Genomic DNA, 24360 nt, shown 5'->3' with positions numbered 1-24360 from the left:
AATGAGCTCCTAAAATGTATATTTGTCACATCGTTATACATCATTATTTAATTCCCTGCACAGCCACTACACCGACTCAGACACACTGCTTTAATTTCATACGTTTTATCAAATATATTTAAATTAATTTCCAAATTCTCAACTTGCACATCTTGTAAACATAAAACTGCCTATAATGTTAAAGTAAGATTCACATTTTACTAGTAATTTAAAGAATTAAAAACAGGCGTAATCTCTGTAAAAACTATAAAAATATCCCTTAAGGGAAAACTGCCAACTGTTGCTATGCAGCAAAGAACTGCTGCTGCTTTTTTAGTCTAGATTGGAATGATTAAAATAAATAAAAAAATGTAATCGAGCTAAACTTTGTCACATTATCTTTGCTGTTTTTGTGCCTTAGATTTATGATTTTAATAAAAACACTACAGTGTTGTGTGAATTTAACCACTTTTGTGCTTTTCTGTCACCCTTAAAGGACTGAAGGGATCAAACTAATTATGATGCAAGACAACAACAAAATGTACAGTTTTAAAATGACTATTTCATTCATTCAGGGGGAAAAAGCTCCAAACACACCTAGAAATGTGAAAAGTAATTGCTCCTCGTTGTGAAATCATGCATCAACGCCCGGGCCTGATTATTTAGCTTTGACTAGAAGTAGTTCACATTTGTTTAGACCATTTGAATTCCTGATTTGCACTCTTTTAGGTTTCAATAAACTGATAATAACATCTTTATGTTTGGTGCACTTCCTGCGCCTGTAGAGTGGCGTAAAGCCTTTTTATATGAAGAGCGAGGTGCAGAGACACCAATGTGCTCTTCCTCCACTAAGAGGCTTATCTCATGCAGCTTGTAACGGTGAGAGAACAACAAGCAGCCCGGGGCATAATAAAACTCAAATCTGGACTGAATCATCAGGCCAGTGGAGCTATAACAGCCGAGAGAGAGAGAGAAAGGTGAAACCATAGAAACTGTCACACTGCTGCACCATGTGACCAAACGTGTCAACACCTGAACCCGTGAGAAGGTCACGCTCAGACATGAGCTGCTGTGCAGCACATTCTTCATCATGCAAAGACGTTCTCCTTTCAATAATAATCATCTTTATTGTCACTGCAACATGCATTTCAATTAAATTTGTCCCATTTAACCATTCCTCAGGGAGCAGTGGGCTGCCACTGGGGCTGAGGGTCTTTCCCAAGGTAGAAATCTTTTGGAGTTGAACCAGAAACCTTGCAGCCTCTTCAGGACACATGCGCCCGGCTCTAGCCACCATGAGGCTGCAGTTTGCGGTTCAGAGGAATGGAAACTCGTTTTAGTTTCCTGAGCAACACATTACAGCCGTTCAGGTCATCAGAGATGACGATCGACGGCCAGCTGCACGAACCGAGAAACGGAGGAACCCAGAAGGAAGAAGCAGCGGTTCTGGTCGTAGTTCGCTCCGCATGCAGACAGCTGATGAGCACGAGAGCTTTGCTAAAGTATTTATTTCTCTAAAACATTCCCGTATTTGTCCCATAACAACCACAAACTGCAGTTTCAGGTGACAGACCATCACAAATCTGTGCAAAGGGGTGAAAGAAATGCTTTTATTTTAAAGCTCCAAAGCGTGGCCTGCATTGTTATCCAGCTCCCTGAGCCAATGTTGTGCAGATTAGGATTATTTCAAATTCAATGGACACAGGAAAAAAAAAGTGGCAAAGTAGATCAGATTTTATTCTTTTTCTTCAGCTTCACAAACTAGCTGTTGTGTTACAGGGATAGACCAGTTAATGTTTGTGATGGGCACCTTGGTCAAAAGGTAGCATTATTTTTAGCAAGTGCAGAAGTTTCAGAATAAAATGAAAGGTAAAATCTTTTGGGTTTAATGTGTTCACGTTTTACTTCTTATTACTTACTGTTGATAAATATGTGCCTAGTATTTTTAATATTGGTGAATATAGGCCAATGAACCTTTTTAGGAAATGTGTCTTGCATTCTAAATTAAATATGACATAATTTAAATATAAATTAATGGTAATTCTGTTTTCATTTTGTTTTAACAATGAAAAAAAAATAAGTTATTCTAGTTGTAGCTTTAGAAAAGTTATACAAAACTACTTTAGATCAGAAACACCAAGGACTGACCTAGTTTATTTCTTATTATGAATAGAAACAATTAAGTACTGAGATTTTATGCTTTCTGTATGTTTGTTAAAGTATGAAAGAAGTCATGTACATGTTTATTCCTTTGTTAGTGTCTGTGATGTGCAGTCAGGGGAGGCAAGTGAGGCCAGGCCTCACTTGTCATCATGAAAAAAAAAAGAAAATATATAATAATGATAACATAATATAAACTGTGATTCACTCAGTCATTTGTAATAAAAGTTATTTTTTTTATGTAATTTCCTAATTTTTTTTATTATATTCTTTTTAAAATCGCAGACTTTTCGCTATTTTCCATGTAAATCCTTGGTGGTGCTTGATAGTGAAGTCGGTGAGGCCGCAGCGAGCTTGGCCTCCCCTGGGATTGCGCAATCCCATGTTAACTGCGCTGGCTTTCATTCTGTGATGCATCTTCCTGTCTCTAGATCATAAATTCAATTGTTCAAACAGTTATGAACTGATTTTCCACAATTTAATATATGTGGATTACGAATTGTGTTTTGGTCATCAAACTGTGTGCAGGTAACATGTTTTCGTGCTGCTGGGCGATCATAACCGGCAGAGAACTGGTTGTAGGTGAGACCTGCAGTTCCTTGGCCTCTAGGCAGGGGGCGCTCAAGGGGCACCGCTCCTGATCCTAAAACTGTAGAGTAACAGCAAGTTATGGATGTTTTATTAGCGAGTTTTGCTAAACAAGTAAATCACTAAAAAGACTCTAAACATCCAGCCGGAACAGGACTGATGAAGGAAGGCTTTCCTCCCTGGCAGTGAGCTCCACTGAGACTGAGAGACTTTTAAAACTGAAGAAGATAAAGAGAACTTTTACCGGAAAATGATATTTTTGTTCAGAAAGAGCGGCCGCATGGACTTCATTTATAAGTAGAGGTAAGACAGCGATAATTATTCATGTTTTGTTTTTGTAATGAAATGTGCGTAATGTGGGTTATAGTTTTTAAATGTGTTACAAATGCAGAAATTCATCATAACTCATAAACTGTTACCAATCAAATGACAAATAATTTAGTATTTTTTTTCATCAAATAATCAGTATTTCTTCCATGTCTCTTGGTGAATTGATTTAGCTCAATCAGTCTCCTTCAGCACTTTGCAATGAGTCTACTCTGTAGAGTGTATAAATATTTGTAAATCTGACTCTGATGACGTCAGTGCCTCACTGGTTAGTGTTTTTTTCTTATTCCTATGTAATATTTCCCTCTATAATGTTTTTCTGTTCATGTACAGCACTTTGAATCGTCTTGTTACTGAAAAGTGCTCTGTAAACAAAATTGCCTGGCCTTAATATTTGTGAGTTGTTGAGTAAAGTTGAGTAAAGTTTTGTACCTGACAAATGAATAATAAATTAACTAAACTTGCCCCGCTGTTTAAAATTCCGTTTTTTGATCGACCCCTCAAACGCACCGCCGGGACCGTGTGCGTTGGCAGGGAAGCTAGAAGCCTAGAAAGTACAGCGGGTATTTTTCAGCCCCAAGTGTTGAATTCAGGCCATATCTGGACTTTATATCCGACCTAGAAAGGCGTGTTGAAGGTGTTTCGTCTTCACTACAAACAGGAAACCACAGCTCAGCCCCAAAGGAGCCACCAGCTGTGTAGCGGCTAATGCTAAGTAAGCTAGCTACTAACCGGAAGTGTGTTTTCAGGATGTTCCGGTTTGACTGTTTAACAACTAGCGTCAACATTGTTGCTAAAAATGTGCGTATACATTTAAACATTAGCGCAATCCTAGCACAACTTGACCAGCATCTGTTTTTCTGCTTCAATTTAGCAAATTAAAACAACAACTTTCCCCAGACCTTCACAACAAGAGCCTCAAACATATTTAATGCTGGTAAACTGGTTGAATGTTGGCTGCAATGTGTATTTGGGCTGCAATTTAGGCACACACACACACACACACACATATATATATATATATATATATATATATATATATATATATATATATATTCCAAAGTTATCCTGTGTTGATTATAGAATTATGAAAATGTATGTCAATAATTGTGAAATTTGCATGCAGTAATCATGCAGGTGGACTTCACCTGAATATTATTCTCACCATTTGACTTAGGGATTTGTGTTACATTGGGCAAAAAGTTTGGGCAGTATGTACGTATGTTATGTTTGCAGTGTTGGGCCATTATGTGCAGGTATGTATTTTTTTACTTCAAAAATGCATAACATAGCAGATTCAAATAATCTATGTTTTGTTCATGGAATGAAATCAAGATTTGGTTTTACTGTGAAACATCTTTTTTTGTCGTCATATTGCTCAATCTTACTTAAAATCATGGCTTTCTATGTTTGCTGCTTCCATAAAAGCGAGATTTGTTAAATGCACGACCAATAGTTGTTCTGTCAACCACTGATTGTTGCACATGGGCTGGGAATCTCTGCAGCTCCTCCAGAGCCACCATGGTCCTCCTGCTTCTCTCCTGGTCCAGCCTGTTAGTCCAGGTGCGCGTCCATGTCCTGGTAGGTCTGCAGATTGTCCATCCTCTCTCCAGGTCCAGATGATGGATGGATCAGAGTTCTGGGAGATGTTCAAAGCTGGGATATTGTAGAATAACAAGCGCGGGAAGACGCGAAGCCTGGTGGTTATAATATAGTGGAGGAAACCCTGCAGTGCTTGGATAATTGGGTATCAGAGCCAAAAATATATATTTTTACTCCTGGCAGATGTAAAAACAATTCTTGTCTTGTTTTATGTCAGAAACAAATTAAAAAGGTTTGTCTTTTTAACATCTTTATTGGCACTATAGCAATCACACTCTTAATTTAATTGCTGACAATGCAGGTTTTAGGCTTGTTTCCATCTGTATCCTCACAATTTGTCCTTTATGATGAGTCTTTGAGGCTGGAATACCTTTGAGGTATCCTTGCGACTCCCTCCACAGACTCACTTCGCTCCGAAACATTTGTTCCACACAGAAGAAACAGTGAAATTTAATGATTAGTATAAACTAAAACCTTGCAGTATTAATAATTTTGGTCCTACACTGCTGCACTTTAGGAAGCCTAAGTTTTATAAAGGGATGTAAAGTGAGATGTTATGTACCTTCCTTTGAACTAAGTGCTGAAAATGATATATGTGCTTTCTTAAACAACAGTTGCGGAGGAATATACCACATTTGAACGATTTCAAGTAGATGTAAACCCGCCCCTTTTGTTTTGTTTTTGTTTTGTTTTTTCCTTACAAATTTAATATCCAGACCGTTTTTGATTGAATCTCTGAAGGAGGATCCAGTGAATCAGTTTCACGGCAAACAGAGTGAAAGTGAGCCGGAGAGAGAGGGCAGCGATGGAGGAGGGCAGATTATGGAAATCACAGTAAATAGATGCAACAGAAAACGGAGAGATGGTGAGGGGGAGAAGGATGGATGGAGGGAGGGTAAATAAAACGGACTCAGAGTCTGAAAGCAGCCACTGATTAAACTCAGCAGACTGTGAGCAGCAGCTTCTCCTCCTCCTTCCCTCCTCTTTTTAACCATCCTTCCTCGCTTCCTCCTCCTCATGCCGGCGGAGGTCTCCGCCTGGCTGCCATGGCGAAGATCCGGGTGTCGTACGAGTACTCGGAGGCTGAGGACAAGAGCATCCGGCTGGGTTTGTTCCTGATCGCCTGCGGGATCCTCAGCCTCTTCATCCTGGGCTTCTGCTGGCTCAGCCCCACGCTGCAGACCCTGCAGAGCAAGCCGGCCAACTGCACGGTGAGACCGGCTGCAGGCTGCGAGCCGCTCCGCCGGGGTCAGAACCGCGGAGCAAACACCACATGTAGCTGAAATTAATACCATTTAAAGGCTTTGAATCCTGGGGCGGCTGATTTATGGTGCTAATGCAAGTCAGACCGAGTCAGTTTTAGTATTCATATTGATTTCGCAGGCTTTGAGTAAACTTTATCCGTAGATTTATTGACATTTGTTCTGCATCATTTAATTACAAAATGCGCTTTGTAAAGAAAATGTATTTGCTACTTTTTCAGCCATCTATGAAAGCAATAATACAATAAGTATATCATTAAATAAGATTATTATGCTTGGAAGTCCTTTGTAAACTATAAAGTGCATCAAGGTGCAGATATTTCAAGCATGCTCCTATTTGCATTAATTTCATGATGTTATGGATATAAACTAAAGAATGGCTGATAAACCATAGCTGCACCTGAAATATATGAAATACTTTAGTTAAATGTGTTTTATTGAGGAAAACTTTATCTGTTGCCCAAATCAGTCTGCTGACTGTAATACTGCAGTGAAAACAGCTACGGTCAATATTTACTGTAATTTCAGCAACACAGTTTGGTGTTTTAGTATTGAAGTGACGAGAAAATCCACAGGTAAACAAGAGCAGCGCCACACAACCTTCATTTGTTCTGCGTTACTTAAACTCACCGGCCACTTTAGAAGTACACAATGAGTTTAATGCTTCGTGGCTTAGATTCAGGAAGGTGTCGGACACGTTTCTCAGAGCTTTGGGTCCATATTGACAGGAGAGCGTTTCGCTGTCGCTGTTGGTTTGTCAGCAGCACGTCCGTAAACCTCTGTTTGGGGAACTTGTGAGATCTGGTGACTGTGAAGACCAATGGAGTGCAAAATGATGTTCAAGGAACTAGTTTGAGTTTTTCTGAGCTTTGTGACACGGTGTGTCGTCCTGCTGGGTGCACTTCGATCTTAAAGGGATGAGCGAGACATGGCAGGTGGCAGATATGTTACATCAACAAGATTTTATTTGAAATGTAATTTTTCGAACTATAAATCACTCCAGAAAATAAGTCGCATTAGTCAAAAAATGTGACATAAAGACAAAAAAACATATATAAGTTTGAACTATAAGTCACATTTATTTAGAAATTTATTTCACACAAACCAAGACTAAAATCTGACATTTAATCTGATAAGGCAGTCAATTACACAGCTTACACAGCCGGCTGAATAACATGAAACATACCTGCGAGGTTGATTAGAGTAAATTAGCATAACAAGCCAGCAACTCCAACCCAAGAAGTTCTTGTCAGCGCATTTCATCATAACGTCCAGTTACGCTGAAAGTTGTCAAAATTACGCTGAAATTAGACCGTGAGTGTAATGGTTCTACATGCTAAGCTAACTCTACGACGCGGATGTTTCAGAGCAAATAAAGCTGACGTGCATCAGCGAAGTTGCAAAACGCTCGGACAACAGAGCTGTAAGCTAGCGCTAGCTGTTATTAGCTTTACGGAGAGCCCGATAACAGGGTTCTGTCGTGGTCTGGGTTCTACGAGCTCCGCTGCGTGAAAAGACTGAAACAGCGAAACAACAAACAAACATTTGTTCAGTCTTTGTTGTCTATAAGTTAATGTTCCAATTAATTTCTAAGCGGTACAGGAGCAGGTTAGTTTTCACAATCCTAGAGCGCCCTCTTGTGGCTACGGGCGGCAATTTTTACTCCTTGGTTCATGCTGGTCAACATGAATTACCATTTAAATTTGATGTATAAGTCACAGTTGTAAAGACTTATATTCTGAAAAATACGGTATTTCAATTTGTATTCAAAAAATTAAACCGTCAAAACAATTAAATTCCCTCAGAAAAATCATTTTGAATTGTTTGTGGTATTAAAAAAAAGCCATAACAAAAAACACAACAGGTATGAATTATTTTTTACAGATTGCTCGACGTACATTCATAGTGTTTACTTCCTCCACTCCAACAGAGGGCAGAAGTGCACCGGCATTATTTCAGATTACCAGATGAGTATTTATAACCGATGCTCTGTACAAATTTAGGGGCTGCAGCTGGAAGTGAACGGATGGGAAATTAGACCAGAGATCGACCAATATGATGGTTCGAATATAATGTCAGTACACTGCAGCAGTGGACAGTGTTTATTCTCCTCCTTCTCACCATTGAACTAAAAAAGATCTTTTCTCGCTGTGACACGTTCATTAAGAGCGAACAAAGCGCCGCCGCAAGAGTCGTGACGCGGCTTTTGTCGGTGTATCTTTTAAACTGTGGTCTGAAGCTGATTGTTAATATTAGCTGGTTTAAACACGACTTTTGAGACTTGTGTAACATTTGATGCCATTGTGTCATTTTTGTCACGTACATGAAGCAAGAGAAAGCAATATCGACTTCAAGGATTGGCCACAAAAAATCAGCAAATATCTGTTATTAGCTGGACTGATGTCAAAATAATCGGCATTGGCCTAAAAACACTGGATCAGTCGATCTCTAGTGTTGTCTTCGCCAGCTTGAAGACTGACTTATAGTTAGATACTGTATTTTTTTTAAAACCATAAAATGAAGCTTGAACTTAAGCTTTGTTTTTTTTTTTTGTTTTTTTAATCTTTAAGGAACTCCATCGGTTGTGCTGTCGTCGCAGGCATGTTTCAAAGATGAGCCAATTATTCAAATTTACCAAATATTCCAAATTTACTCCCAGCTTTCCGATAAGACGTTAAAGTAAAAAAAAAAGGCCTTGTTCACATGAAGACGGGTTTGGCTGTATCCAACAAACTCTTAAGTCGTATATGGGTTCTGTTTAGACAAAGCGGCCGCGAAACCGACCACGTTTAAAAAGGTGAAAAGTTTGAAACGACCCCTACAGGCGCTCCAGGGTATTACAACACATATTACGGATGCTCTGGTTTTATGCAGTTTCATCCTCATGCTCAAACCTTTCTGTCCCTAAAATTAACCCATTGTGAAACTTAACTTTATTCTCAGTCAAAGTAGTTTGCTCCGTGACAAAGGAAACACTGAAATAAACCAAAGATGAACCCTTAGATGTCATCCGATTGAACTATATCTGTGTTTAACTTCCACTCATGAAAACAATGTGCTGGAAATCAGGCGTTGTCTCCGGAACCTTCCGGTCAGCTGACGGCTAGTGATAGACAAAAGCGATACCTTGATAAACTGAACATATATTAGAGGTTTAAACAGCTACATTATTGCCTAAAAACATTGTAAAAGTTAATTTGACGTCACAGAAAGTTTAGTTTGGAGTAACCTTCAGATTTGGACAGCCTTTGACGCCTCGATGTGATGTAATCAACCTACAATGCCGCCATTGGACACATTGTGAATTTGGACACGGATATTGTCTCCAGCAAACTCCTCTCTGCTACTCTGCAAGTGCTTTGCAGATGGTAAGTTGAATCTGACTTTATATAAGTTAATGTACAAGATTGTTTAGCTTTTAATTGTCTTTTTTTTTTTACTTTAATGATTAAGAACAACACAACCATAAATTGAAGTTCATGTGTGTAACACTCAGATATTCCAAATTATGTCACTGCTAACATTTATTTTTAGCTAGTAAATATGTATTATATTGATTAAATTGGCTACATGTGCGTTTGTATAAAGTTTTGTTTTTGCTGTTTGCCTGTTTATGATTTCCGAGCTTCTCCAGAACCCAATGCGCTATTTAATGTTGAGTAATTGTGACGCTTTTGTAAAACTGTTGGAGATATTCTGTATAAAAACCGTTTGTCTTATTTCAAAGTTTGGCAGACAACTTGACCACCAGTCACCAGTGGTCTGAGCGTTGAAAACAAATTATACATTTGATAATTACCTGTCAGCTGTTTTAATTTAAGTTGGCTTTTTACTACAGGTTCTCCAACACCTCAATGTTCTGCTTAAAGGGGTCGACATAAAAATGACAACCCAACCTAAATTTTCTGCAACGTTCACAATATCCAGCTAAGGAGAAGCATCTCAGGAGTAGAAGGAAAATACATTTACATTTCATGTTATGTACTATTTTTATCTGCTGTGCCTTTTATAATGGGGGACTCCAGTAAATGTAAAAACTATCTTCTGGAACCAAGATCATCCATTTAGCTTAGAGAAATGTGCAGTCACAACACTGTATAATAAAAATATATAATTTACAAGAACATGAACATTTTATTTATTACATATCTTCAAAATAACATGGCAATTTTATTTTCTCTTTTTGTTGCTCTCCTAGGATTCCTGCTAACGCTGAGTCTGGGATTGGACCAATAATGATGGACATCTGTGCCATTAGGGTTTAGGATGCTGAGCCTGAATAGTCCACTTAATAGAAGCTTATTTATCCTCTGAAAAGAGCTCAAGTGTACTTTTAACCGTTTCCAGTAGATCTTCATAGACTTACATCCAGTCTGCCAAACTAAGACTCCTAAATTGACCTTGAAGATTTCCCGTTACAGGATTCGAAGCAGTAATTTTCATACATTAATGTCAATTTGTGCGTAGTTGTAAAGTTTAAGGCAGCGTGACTGTTGAAGGCTACCGCAATATTTGAATTTTGGCAGAACATGTTAGCATTGGAGTTTTGCCTTGTTTGGAAATAAAAGGTTCACATTTAAAAATGCAAGGTTTCATCTATTTTTACTTTTAGAAAAAAACACAGTGTATATATAGAATAGAGTTCGCCTGTTTAAAATACATAGGATTTTTTTTTTATATATAATTTTTTATAGCTTTTTGTCATGTCTTGGTTTTAGCCATTTAAAATACATCAGAATTATTCACTAAGAATGAAGATACATGCATATAGATGACAAAATCTAAATGAATGGGGAATTTTCATTTAATTACAACGCATAAAACTACAAAGTGGGCCAGAAATGTTGTCTCAGTGAATCCAGTCCTCGAGAGCTACTATCCTGCTTCTTTTAGACACGTTCCTTCTGCAAAACAGCTGAATCAAATGGCTGACTCGCCTCACCAGCGCTGCTGGGGCCCAGTAACGAGCCGCTCCTTTTATTCAGCAGCGTTAGAGAAGATGCTGGACTGTAGCTCTCAGGGACAGGAGTTGGGCTCCCCTGGGATGTGGTCAGCAATAATACTCAGGCGGTGGTGCATTAACAACGCTCAGATGGTATCAAGGGGCTTAAGGTGTGCCAAAAACATCTCCAACACCATTACGCCGTCAGCAGCAGCCTGAAGCATTGACATAAGGTGGGATGGGTCCATGCTTTCATGCTGTTTATGCCAAATTCTGTGCCTACCACATTAATGAAGACTTGTCAGAGCAGGCAATGTTTTTGTCGGTCTCACATTCTCCATTTTTGTTGTGCTGTGTGTTTTGTAGCCTCTGAGTCCTGTTTTAGTGAACACCTTTGGCGCCTGGTGCGTTTTTTTTTTTTTTGTTGGTTCTTGTAAGCTAAAAGTCTGAACTGAGCATTAAGACCTGCAGTGTGAATGTAGCCTTAGATGTGCTATTGGCTATGACAAGATCACCTTATATTTGTAGGAACGATACCTAAATACCCAAATTCAACTAAGCAGAACTTACAAGTAACCTTTACAAACTCAGGTGCCTCTCTGGATGTTACTTGGTATTTTTCTGACACCTACAGGCTACTTTTAGGAATTTTCTGGACATTAAAGGTTACCTTCCTAAACCTGTTAAGCCTGGTACCGGTATGAACAGAACTACACCCATTTTTCACCATCTGTAAAAGTAGGTCATACACGGTAACGTTTTTTTCCCCCGCTAAATCCCTCAAACAAGGAGGTTTTATCGTTTCTAAAAGAAATCGAGAAACATTTTTTCACAAATGCGTTAAACATACAGGCTACTTTTGGCCTGAATTACGCATTTTAACATGCAACCTTTGGCTGACCGAAGGTGACTTTTAACTTCTGGTAAAATAATTGGTTTAAGTTTTTGCCCCTAACCCCCCCAACCACCTTAAAAGTGGTTTTGATAACGGCCACAACACTGTTTCTAGTCGTCACTCCTGAAAAAAATATATTGAGTAATTTTCTTTTTTTTTCATTTTTTTTTTTTTTCAGATATTGTCACAAGGTAAACACAAATTTCTCTTAAGAATTGCAGGAACTTATCCAGCAATATATTGATGTACAAACCCCATTTGCGGTACTGTTGTTTGTTTTTCTCGTGCTGCTTTGAGATTTCACATCTTCTGCATTTACATATGATATTCCACGTTCTTTATTTGTAACAGGTACTTTCAGACAAAGGGTATTTTTTATCCACACAACTGCACCTCACCATATATGTTCTATTTCTGCTATTTTCTGTAAACCTCAGATGTCGTTGGTTGTGAAAATCTTACTAATAGTCAGAATAGCCCATTTGGTGCCAACAACCATGCTATGTTCAAGGTACCATAAATCCCATTTGTTCCCCATTTTGATGTTCGGTTTAAACTTCAGGAGGTTGTCTTCACCACATCTACATGCCTGGATGCACTGGGTTGCAGCCAGGTGATTGGTTAACTTCCTATTGGCATTTTGGACAGATATGCCTAATAAAGTGTCCACCAAGTGTGTATATGAAGTGGTTTCACTGCGATATAAGTGGCAGCACCAGACTGAAATATCTGCTGAAACATTACTGATGCATTTTTCTGTTTTTATTTTTTATTATTTTTACTTTGCTGGCACAGTGTTAATTCATTTCATGATCAATATGTGTGATAATTTTTGTACCGACCAATAAGACGCCAGTGGAGAATCCCAATCAATACTTTAAAGTAAAATGAACACCTTAATGCCTTAAACGCAGGAAAAGGCTCTATTGATTCAATGATGCAGAGTTGCTGAGTGTTGATCAAGCTGATGGAAAGCAAAGATGATAAGGGAAGCTTAATTCATCTGATCTGACAGAATCTATAGCACTGAGCTGTCAGTCATCATCAAGGGAAGCTTGGTCTCCTTGTTGGTTCAAAGCTACCGTCACGCTGACTGCTTAGTTTAGCCTTCTCTTATTAGATTAATTGATTTCATTGCAATTAGTTTATCTCTGCTAAATGAATTTGGTTTGTTCCCATTAATTCTATTCATATAGATTCACACTAAAGTATATCATATCATATTCTTCCCAAACAAAGCTCAAATCAATTTTAATTTATTCCAATATAGTCCAATCACATAGTGAGTTTCAGGCCCAATTAAATATGGTTCAGTGACTCTAATCAACTGAGGAAAATGATTAATAGAAACTCGTTATTTTTAGCTCTGCTTTGGAACCGTCAGATCTGACTGAAAACAGAGAAATGTTGCACATCTGTATCTGTGTGGAGTAATAGAATAAACGTTATCTTCACTTTTAAGGAAGATTTTGAACCATGACTGTGAACACACTTCCCTGTGTTTTCTGACCAGTACATTAAGCCAGAGACGGTGACTTGATTTTTAGACTTGGATCCAAATGCGCTTAAGTCATAAAAACTGTTTTCATACTTGACTTATGCTTGAGCTCCACAGACCTGGGACTTGACTTGGCTCCAAATCTAGGTTTGACTCCAAAAACGTTGATTTATTTAGACCAGAGGTTGGCAACCCGCGATTCCTGAGCCGCATGCGGCTCTTCTATCCTTATCCTGCGGCTGCGCGTAGTTTGGGAAAAATAAATTATAAATATTTAGTTGAAGTAAGGCTGTGTTAAAAAAATCTATTTTCCAATAATTAATCGATTCTCATATTATTTTTAAAGAATCGTTTCATATAAATATCAAGGATCGTTTTAATCTTGAGAATCGGAATCGAATTGATTCTTGAAATTTGAATCGATACCCAGCCATAAGCTGAAGTGTATTTTATTTGTGTTAGTTCTTTTTTAAATGTTTTCATTCAGATTATCAATAAAATAATGGCAAAAGGCTTGAAACACCGTGGAGGTGTCGGCGTTTGAGCGCAAACGGATAGTTTTAGCCAGAGATTTACAATGAGACACTGTCTCACTTCCCCTCTTTAAGGGAGTTCAAACAAGGTGATAAATTCAGAGTATTTGCAGTCTGCAATGACCACAATCACTGCTGCAAGCATCGTTTGGGAAACGGTTCCATGAGTTCAGAGAGGAAAAAAACACATTTTCCTTCCCTGTCATCCCCTTAAACATCGGTCCATCCCTGTTAAATCTGACAGCATTTGCAGGTGTAAGTCAACCTGATCTGCAGCTGGAGCTGGTTGACATAGCTGGCAAAGACATGTGGGTGTCCAAATTCAAAGGCTTGACAGAGGATCTTGAAGATGTTGCCCGTCAGAAGGCCACTCTTGTTCAGGATCACAAATGGAGTGATGTTGAGAACCTTTCAAGACCGGACAAACTTGTGTTTGAAATATGGAATTTCATCCCCGACACCAACATAAACATGAAGAAATATGCCTTTGGAGTCCTGTCGATCTTCGACATATATATGCGAGCAGCTACTCTCCACCATGAACGACGTTAAAAGCAAACACTGCTCACGCCTCACAGACGACAGCTTACCTGCGTAAAGGTGGAAGTGACTTTGTACAGCTGCCATTTACAGACGCAGTGCGCAGAAGTTCAGGAGCAGAAGTCCCATTAATCAGGTAAAATAAATATTTAGCAGATATTTATTTTTCATTGTTTGGCTGGTGACAGTGCTTTTTTTCCCCATATTATTTTTCAAATCCAAGGCTCTGCTCCACGCTCCGAATGCCCAAAGGCGATATAAGGATGACAGCTCACCGCCTTTTTTTGCTTTCGTTTGCTACACAGAAAATTTAGGTTCAGGTTTTTAATTCATTTGAAAGAGACCTTCAACTCGGCCCGTTACTTTTGTTTTGTTATTAATTTTTTAAAGATTTCAAAATGTGTTCATTGCATAAATGTTATTTTCTCTGTAGCACTTCATGGATTTCATAAGCAACACACTATAGTTGATTATACAATGTGTAAAGGTAAGAAAAAACTATATATACAGAATTATCTTCATTTTAGATGTCAAAAAGTATTTGCAGCTCCCAGTGTTTTCTTTTCCGTGAACACCGAGTCCAAATGGCTGTTTGGGTGTTAAAGGTTGCCGACCCCGAAAGACTCAAAGGTAGATTTAGACTTGCTTTGAGACTCTAGGATTGACTTGGAATCAAAAGACTTTTGTTATTGACTGAGTTTCTATAAACTAGGGACCGTTTAGTCTCAAGCTTTGAAGAATCCACACTTGACTGAGATCATAACAAAGAGAGTCTTTATATCATGCAGTTAGGATACAAACGGTGATGTTGTCAGCAGGACGTATGTCCAACTGGTTTTTCTTCATAATCAAAACAAAAGTCGTAGGTCTTGCTTTTAAAGATTTGCTGCTTTAACACGACTTATATTCATCGAGATTAAAGTGTTTTCTGTCCCTGGCTACTAATAAATGTAAAGTTCTGTAAGAGGTCTGTATCAGGAGACTAGCATGACCTTTTGAGTCGACCGGTAAATATATTCCTCTAAAATCTACCTTAGACGGATATTTTTTTTCCTGATTTTCTTATTTTAATCTTTTTGGTTGTCGATAAAAAGTGGATTAGTCCAACTTCAGACATACTGCGTCTCTTAAGCCTGTGGCATTTCAAAGCCTCTGGGAATATATGCATGAAATGAATTACAGGCTTTCCACTGCCTGCACTTTGTGCTGCGGATGACGAATGCCTTCCAAGCTGATTTATTAGGCTGTTAGCTTATTGCATCATCTTGAAGTGATGTTGATGCGTCACTTGGAGGTTTATGTTTTTTTTTTTTTTATCTAAATTGTGCTCTCTGGTCATGTGGAACAGAGAGCTCGTCCAATGTACCGTTGACGAATCTATGACCTAATAATGCATAAATCACAATACTTGAGTTTACTGCAACTCCTTGACCTCTTGATTGAAGACTGTCTGACTTTTATTAAATTAGGTTAGATTGATGGCGTCTACTTCATGTGTTATTTATTCATCTGTCTCGTTGTTTTAGACCGGTAATGAGAGGTCATCAATCCTTTACTGTATCTGGCTATCAGAGGATTAAGGAATGATCTCTACAAGATCAGAGTCCTGTTCACACGCAGTTCGACAAAGCTTTCTGTGCTAATAAGTGAAACTCGCTGTCATGGTGTCCAGTTCTCTTGGATGTTCTGGTTCCCATGATAAAATATGATTCTTCTTTTTTAAAGCAAAAAAATAATGTCCTTGTGTTTTGGTGTCGGTATTGTTGGCTGTCCTGTATCGATTCGTAAATAAACACTATAAATTGTTAATTTCCAAACGTAAATGTCACTCGTAATAAAGGACACTAAAACACGTCTCAGGCTATGTTCGCACTGCAGGAAAATGCAACCCAAATCCGATCTTTTTACCCATATGCAATCCATATGCCTCTTTTCACGGCAGTGTGAAAGGCCCGATTCCGATCTTTTCACCAAAAATAAATAAATTTGATTTGTGCCACTTCCATATGTGAAACTAATTCGGATACGAATCAGATATTTTTCAAGTAGCCCTCAATCTGAACGGTCATGTCACATTTTATCCGTCTTTTACGTCACTGTCCTGGCTCTCATTACAAATCTATACGCAATAGTAGTAGTTAGCGCTCCATGAAAAACTATCTTTAATAGCGCTGCTGCTTTCTTCTTACTTTCATCTCGCTATCGTGTGGTCTTATAATTTTTATATAAGTCACCAGAGCGTACATAAGTCACCCTAAATATCTGCTTATTTCCCCTATGCTTTTATTTTATTTTTTATTTTTGATACACTGTACATATGTGGACACACTGTATATACCTTATACCTTATGCACCTTTCCTCCTTTTGGCACCTTTCTTCTTGTTTATTAAGCCGATGTGTGACGAGTAAATTTCTCCACTGTGAGATCAATAAAGCCCTATCTTATCTTATCTTATCTCTTAATATTGTTAGCTCCCATTGCTCAACAGCTTTCTAGTACTAACAAGGAGAGATGCCAGCCGGTATTCGTGTTATATTTTTTGACGAAACTTTATTGAACACTTCTAGAAACAATTATATTAACCGTTGCTTCTCTAAACAGCGCGCCGCTGTGTGACATTTGTATGAACAGAACTACACCCATTTTTCGCCATCTGTAAAAGTAGGTCATACACAGTAACGTGTTTTCTCCCCCTAAATCCCTCAAACTAGGAGGGTTTATCGTTTCTAAAAGAAATCGAGAAACATTTTTTCACAAATACGTTCGGTTTTACAGCACTTTAAACATACAGGCTACTTTTGGCCTGAATTACGCATTTTAACTTGCAACCTTTGGCTGACCGAAGGTGACTTTTAAGTTCTGGGGAAATAATTTAATACGTTTTTTTCCCCTAACCCCCCAACCACCCTAAAAGTGGTTTTGATAACGGCCACAACACTGTTTCTAGTCATCACTCCTGAAAAAAAAATATACTGAGTAATTTGATTTTCTTTTTTTTTTTTTTTCAGATATTGTCACAAGCTAAACACAAATTTCTCTTAAGAATTGCAGGAACTTATCCAGCAATATATTGATGTACAAACCCCACTGTTTAAAAGAGCAAATACATTCAACTACAACTGGAAAATAATGCAAGTAAAACTGCTGTTGGTCATTTTGTCTCAATCTTGTAACAATGCGTAAATACTGGTGACCCCGTCCATCTGTCTAATTGGATATTATGGCCCATCTGTGTGATATTACCAGCATTTGTTTCTCAATAAATTATTTAAATTTTTTCATTGCCCAGCGCTGTTTTAGAGTCGTAGATAATAATTCTTTAACAAAGACAAACATTTTTTCCTCTAATCAAAGTCATGTATTATTCAACTAAATACCAGTGCAAACATGCATAAAGCTGGTCCGTAGCTATAAATAAGATGGGATTGCTGCAATTCCAAGAAAGATATTTCCACCGATGAGGAAGAAAGGGTATAACAGATTTTTGACATGTCACTTTTTAAATAAAATAAAATATAAACAAAAATTCCAAAACCTTTCTTTATTCAAAATTCATACTCCTTTTAGATGATTTTCTTTGTGCAAATAAAAAAAAAGATGTGGCAGGAAAGAGGCCCTTGGGTGAAAGTCATTTGGCCAACCCATTATTTATGGTAATTTAAGACTGAACTTCATGACAAATAAAAGCTGTTGTTGTTATTGGGATAAGGAGGTAAATTTTTCTGCTTCTGCTCATTATCCACCTTCGTTTTCCAGGTGGTGTCTGTGCTGCGTCCCGAGGAGATGTTTGAATGTGTTTTTACGTGCGGAGCGGACTGTAAGGGAACGTCGCTTTATCCCTGCCTCCAGATCTTTGTCAACAACTCCGAGTCCAACTCTGTGGCGCTGCTCCACTTTGACGAACAGCAGCTGGTCCTAAATCCAAAGGTAAACAACAGTTTTACTGTTTCACCGTGATAAAAGTCGGATTGGACACCAGCAGCTATGGTCAGTGGTTTTTACAGCAACAGGAAGATGATTTATAATGGATAGGATGGAGCCCAAGGCCTGAACACTGAATAAAACTATAGATTTAACATTTTTATTGTGTGGTTAACTCATCCTTGCTGTCAGCAAGCAGGACTGGGCTTTCTGGTAGAGTGCAGTTTTAGTAGTTTTCAACAGCTGTGACTGAATTAGGTTTTACGTACATCTTTGGATCGGAACCTTTCACACATCTTGGTGAAAAAATTCAGCTTATTTTCATAAAGTTTTGTTGTTCAATCAGGACTGAAACGTTTAAAATTATTCCCCAAAATGTTCAACGTTTCCATTTTTTTTTACACTCACCTCCAACACTAACATAATGTCAAACAAACTCATTGTAATTATGGCTTCTTGCTTTTCTTTTTTACACTCATTTTGTGACTCCAGCCCTTTTTTATAGAACAAAGTGGATTAAATTTGTGTTTCTCTTGGTGCAAAGAATGTATGTAGAGAAAAGAGCTTAAAATAATATTTCCATTTACAGCATAACTGTTTAAAAAAACAATTAAATAAGTTAAGGCTGAATAAAGTTATAACGTCATAAAGACCGGACAATATATAACAATAAATGCTAATTAATTTGATATAGAAGGGGAGATTGTTAGGTATTTGCTATTTATGTAACTGACAAATAATTCACCTTTTTTATTTTTATAGCTGACACCTGACAAATATAGTAATTTCTTCTTCTTCCAGTACTACTACTTGTTCCTCATTTCTTTATTATTACCATTATTGTTAGGCTAGAGTAGGCTTATCTTGCTCCTTATTTTTGTGTTTAAAAATAAACGTTTCTCTTTTTCTACAGTTACAGTTTGTTATTGTATGTGGGAAACACTATAAAAAGAAGTTATAAGTAAAAATGTAAATTAACCCCAGTGGGTATAGGCACCATGGACTCAAAACATCTTCAAGATGTTTGTCTCATCTTAACTGAAATAACTATAAACGTGACTATTAAATGGATTTGAGTCGTTTTGGGCACAGCCCCACAAATACCTCTCTAAAAATAAGAGTTCCTGTTATCCCAAACGGCTACTTTTGTACACCAAATGCAGTAAGTAGTGGACTAGTTCAGTAAGAGTAACTGCATTTAATTGTATTTTTAAATATGTTGATGTTTCTTGGTGGCCACTATCAATCAGCAGGTAATTCAGAGAGTGACAATTCCAGTCGTACTGTCAGTGTTTGTTTGCAAACATCATCAATCAGTTAATCATTCTAACAATACGTATCCTGATTATTTCTCCGTACAGTCATATTCAATAAATTAGATTATGCATGTTTAAGCAGGTTGTTTGTCAGATTAAAAGTACCTTTTTAAAAGAAAAAAAACTTTTAAAGGGGCCATGACAACAAATTTAATGTTTCTGAGGTTTTGGGGGCATAATATGATTTATTGTGCACTGGTGATGCCGTGTTAATGTAAAAAATTTAAAACCAAAGGACGTGCTCAGAAACGGCCAGAAAACCGGTTGTCTTTCTATGTAATTCATGTCCTCCAATCAGAGCACACCATCAAGGAAACTGAGGTCTCTAAGCAAACATTTTAAAATATGACTATAAATAAATCTGTACCGACCGATTCTCGTAAAATCAGTGCGCTGCTTCAATGGCTGGATTCCCACAGCGGAGGAGGCTGTTCGTCAAGCTAATAGTAGCTAGCACTAGCTTATGTTGTTCTGGAGGTTTATAGCTGCGCCGATGCACGTTCAACAGCTTTACTGACTTTTCTGTGTTGCTCTCAACCATCCGTGTTGTACTGACTTGAATTTCAGCGTAACTTTGACGACTTTCTGCGTAACAACCTATTACGCTGAAATACGCTGGAGAGAATCGTGCACATTTACATGCTAACGTAACTATACATATACACAAAAATATACATTTATTTATTTCAGCTTATATTAGCGTCAGTTTAGGCAGATAAGCGTTGACACTGAGCCTGGTTCTGGTTCTGCTGGAGGTTCTCCTCCCTGTTAAAGGGGAGTTTTCCTCTCCACTGTCGCTTCATGCATGCTCAGTATGAGGGATTGCTGCAAAGCCATCAACAATGCAGACGACTGTCCACTGTGGCTCTACGCTCTTTCAGGAGGAGTGAATGCTGCTTGGAGAGACTTGATGCAACCTGCTGGGTTTCCTTAGAGAGGAAACTTTCTCACCAACCTGGAGGATCTGATGGAAGCTGACTTTAGAAAGAACCTTGAGATGACATTTTTCATGAATTGGTGTTATATAAATAAAATTTAATTGAATTAATGGAGTTTTGCAGCCAACAGCTTTGCTGCTGCTGATTTTTGTCTGTGAATCAGCCCTGATTGAAGACAAAACGTTCTAAAACCCAAATTAAAGAAATTATGACTACTGACTGTTGGGGCGACTTAACCTGGTTAGCGAGGTTTTTTAGCATCAGAACACTTCAGCAGGAAATTATAAATTAAATAATTTATACCGCACCCGTTTTAAAGGAACGCATTTCAGAACAAGTAGAGATAAATAACCGTCTGTGTGAAATGTGAGAAGATGTGACTGAGAATGATAATGGTTGAAAGATGAAGATAAAAATGGAAGCACAGCTGCAGTCATGGCAGTTACACATGCTGTTATTTCCTTCTTCTCCATAAGAGAGCCGGGAGTGTTTTTTGGATTGCAGCCGTCTAAATCTATTTCTGTTCAGCTCAAGAATTCAGAGAAACACAACAGGCGTTTAAAAATCTTCATCATCATTAAGAAATAGCTAACGGGAAAACATGCTGCCGCTCTGACATGTTTCACATTTTACAAACTAAGGAGTTTGTTCAGGCCTGTAAAATCTGAGTTTGGCCTTTTTATGATTAGGAATCAGAGCAACAGAAGCTCCATTTAAAGCTTTCTAAGAGCAACAGATGCATTCAGGGCAGGAACATCACATCTCAGTTAAAAACAAGTCTGTACCTGCCAGGATAAAAACAAAATCTACCATCTTGCACTTGTTTGGGGTTAGCTGAAAACATAACGGGTCCAAACTGGGAAAGCAAACCTCTTTCATCACCTATACCTCCAAAGTGTTCCCAGCCCAGACGAAATATACAGCGGGAGATTATTTAGGTCCACCAATACTCTATTGTCGGTTAAGAACAGGAAACTAAAGCTACGGTTTACACAGGCACAACTAGGACTGTACGAGTTTGCCAAAAAAACAAAATTGCAATATATTTCAACCATAATTGTGATTTAATTTTGACTTTTGTCTGCGTTAACCACAAGTCGCAAAAATGGGCCGTAAATAAAGATGTTTGTAAATAAGAACTATTTAAAACAAGAAATGTAACTATTTTTATTAATCAGAATATTATTATTCAAGAGAATAGCCTGTTGACCTGGACTGCAATCCTTGTTGAACATAAAGTGCAACAAAGAAGTCTATGTATTAAACAGGCTGACCACTACTTAATGATACGTTGAGATTCCTGAAAGTTTCTGGTTAAAAAAAAAAAAAAAGTATGATTATATTAACTCTAAAACAAATAATCCAATTAGAAGTTGATGACCATGTCCTATAACTCTCTGATTGAATCCGTCCTCACTTTCACTTTTATCACCTGGCTTGGCATCTATCAGCTGGAAACAAGAACAGGATTAAGCAAATTGTAAAAATTGCTGGCAAAATTATAGGAGTGAGATTACCAAATTTAGAATATTTGTTTTTAAAAGAGTCCTCTAAAAGGCAGAAAACATAATTAATTCTTTAAATCACCCACTTCATAGTGAATATGAGCTGCTACCATCGGGGAGGAGATTCAGACATCCCAAATCAACAAAAACTTTCCAGGCCATCATTCAGATACATTTTAAAGGTAATAGGGCTTGATTTGTTTTTCAGCCTGTTTTAATTGATGTTTACATGGATGTTTACTGATTTTATAATTGCTAAATTCATTATGTGATTGTTTCTGTGTGCGTGGGTATTGTCTATGTTTTCTTGTCCCACCTTGCTGTAAGGAGAATTTCCCTAAGGGGACATAATAAAGTGATAATAATTGATACTAGATTATCTCACTGCTGCAACTCTCTTCCCTTCCATGTGGAGCAAACCCACTTTAAGCATTTTACTGACACCTAAATGACGCTTCTTGTAGCCAAAAATTGCAGACATCTGCAATAGACCTGGGCGATAAATCGATTTAATCGATTAATTCGAATGTACAATTCTTTAAGATTTCACTTTTGGAAAATATGGATTTTATTTTGCCAATACACTCATTGGGTTTCCGTGAAGAGAACAGCATGTGATGCTGAATATATGTTTAGGCAAAATTATTGTCAAAATATTATTAAGTAGAAACTTTTTTTACCATAATACGAGGTACTTCATTTACTTATTTACTTTTTTCTTTAACTTAGTTTGAAGTTCACAAGTGCAGTGAAGCCTGTTCTTAGCTCAATGTGTAATACCACTAGCAGCAAATGTTTTGTTATATTTTCATTGTTTATAATGGCACGGCTGCCATCTTGTTTTACATGTTTCACAGCTTGTTTTTAGTTGCACTTTGAATTCAGGTCAACTCCCTGACGAAATGCTTGACATAAAAGGAAGGTTTTAAAATAATTTCTTTAATTTCTTTTTATGAAACAAAAAGGAGGAAAAAAATCGATTAATCGGATTTGGTATGATAAAATCGGAGACTTATTTTTTAATCCATATCGCCCAGCCCTAATCTGCAATTTGGAAATATTTTTTTTTAAATTGCGACTATATTGCAAATGCGATTAATTGTTCAGCCCTAGTTACAACACAAAATGATACCTAGTCCGAATCTCGATTTCAGCTGCAACACTCAGATGGTTGGGGTCAGAGTTTATGTTTATGTAACAATAACATGGATCAGTTGAGGCTTTTATTTACGGTTCAGGCTGGTGGTGATGGTGATATTATGGTGTGGGGATATCTTCATGGCCCACTTTGGGGACCTCAGCAACAGCCAAGCATTGTTTAACAGCAACGGCCCACCTGCACCTCGGGTTAAAAATATGACGCTGAAGAAGCTCCACAATGCCCAGACCCTTTGGATTAGTTTTGTTGAATGGATAGAAATCAGTCACCCCTTTATTAGGAGAACAGTTCTTATTTATTACAGTTCAGATGGGAATCTAAGATATTAAGTTTGTAAAAAGTCTGAGGTTTACTGTATGCCCACAGGAACCTGAACAGTGAATCCAGTGAAAACATCCTAACGCAGCTGTGATGTTTCTGTGCCTCAGCCCAGAGCAAATCCTCCGTCATCCGTGGGTTTTAGGCCAAAATAATAAAACGGCACTACATTAGCTGAGAAGTTTACTCCCCTTCAGCCTCGGACCACGGCTGGGCCGTCGCTACGGCAACAGAGTAAATATAGAGGGGAGAGATGGCGCTGCTTCTATGGCGATCAGTCACCATGGTGACCGGTAATGTGGAGACGGGGAGAGAGGGAGGAGGAGGAGGAGGGAGGGGAGTCACGCTTCATTCAGGAATCCTTTAATGTCTCGCAGAGGGAGAGGCTCCAAACTGGAAAAGATGGATGCTGCGTTCAAAAAGGGAATCATCGCTGCTCCGCCCACTTAGAGGCCTGAATTTCACTAAAGACACCATCATAACCACTAGATCACCCCCAGAGACTAAGCTCTATTCATCCTCACCCAGTCACAGACAAAAACATAAACGGCTGCGTTAAGAATATATGAATGCAGAATAATTATACAGTATGAAGCAGTAATTAGCTGGAAAACTGTTCAAAATGGGCGTACAGAAGCTACTTTTTTTTAGTAAAATATGTTGTGAAAAATTGTCTAAATTATGCTTACAGTTTCGGTTGTACGTTTTTTTTTTTTTTTTTAAGTTGGTGAAAGGTATGAGAAAAAAAGAAGCATTATTTCAGTTTTTGACAATTAATAAACACATCCTGAAAAGATATATGACAGCAGGGAGAATTAATAAAACACTTAGGAAGACGTTCCATGAATGAAAGCAGAAGAAATCTGATTATAAAA

General features: G+C 37.9%; 1 protein-coding gene across 1 annotated transcript in view; it reads left to right on the top strand.

Moving 5' to 3' along the window:
- The first annotated feature begins 3653 nt into the window (after positions 1–3653).
- Positions 3654–24360, top strand: part of LOC105930477 (calcium-activated potassium channel subunit beta-4) — a 49133-nt gene continuing 28426 nt past the window's right edge. Inside the window, exons 1-3 of the mRNA XM_021319681.2 lie at positions 3654–3769; positions 5398–5867; positions 18085–18255. Coding sequence (XP_021175356.2) covers positions 5703–5867; positions 18085–18255 — 336 coding nt within the window. The 5' untranslated portion in view covers positions 3654–3769; positions 5398–5702. The remainder of the gene's footprint in view (positions 3770–5397; positions 5868–18084; positions 18256–24360) is intronic.

Source organism: Fundulus heteroclitus, chromosome 17 (genome assembly GCF_011125445.2).
Source record: "Fundulus heteroclitus isolate FHET01 chromosome 17, MU-UCD_Fhet_4.1, whole genome shotgun sequence".
Lineage (NCBI taxonomy): Eukaryota > Metazoa > Chordata > Actinopteri > Cyprinodontiformes > Fundulidae > Fundulus > Fundulus heteroclitus.
Note: the sequence above shows the minus strand (reverse complement) of the source record. Positions and strands in the feature narration are given on the sequence as shown.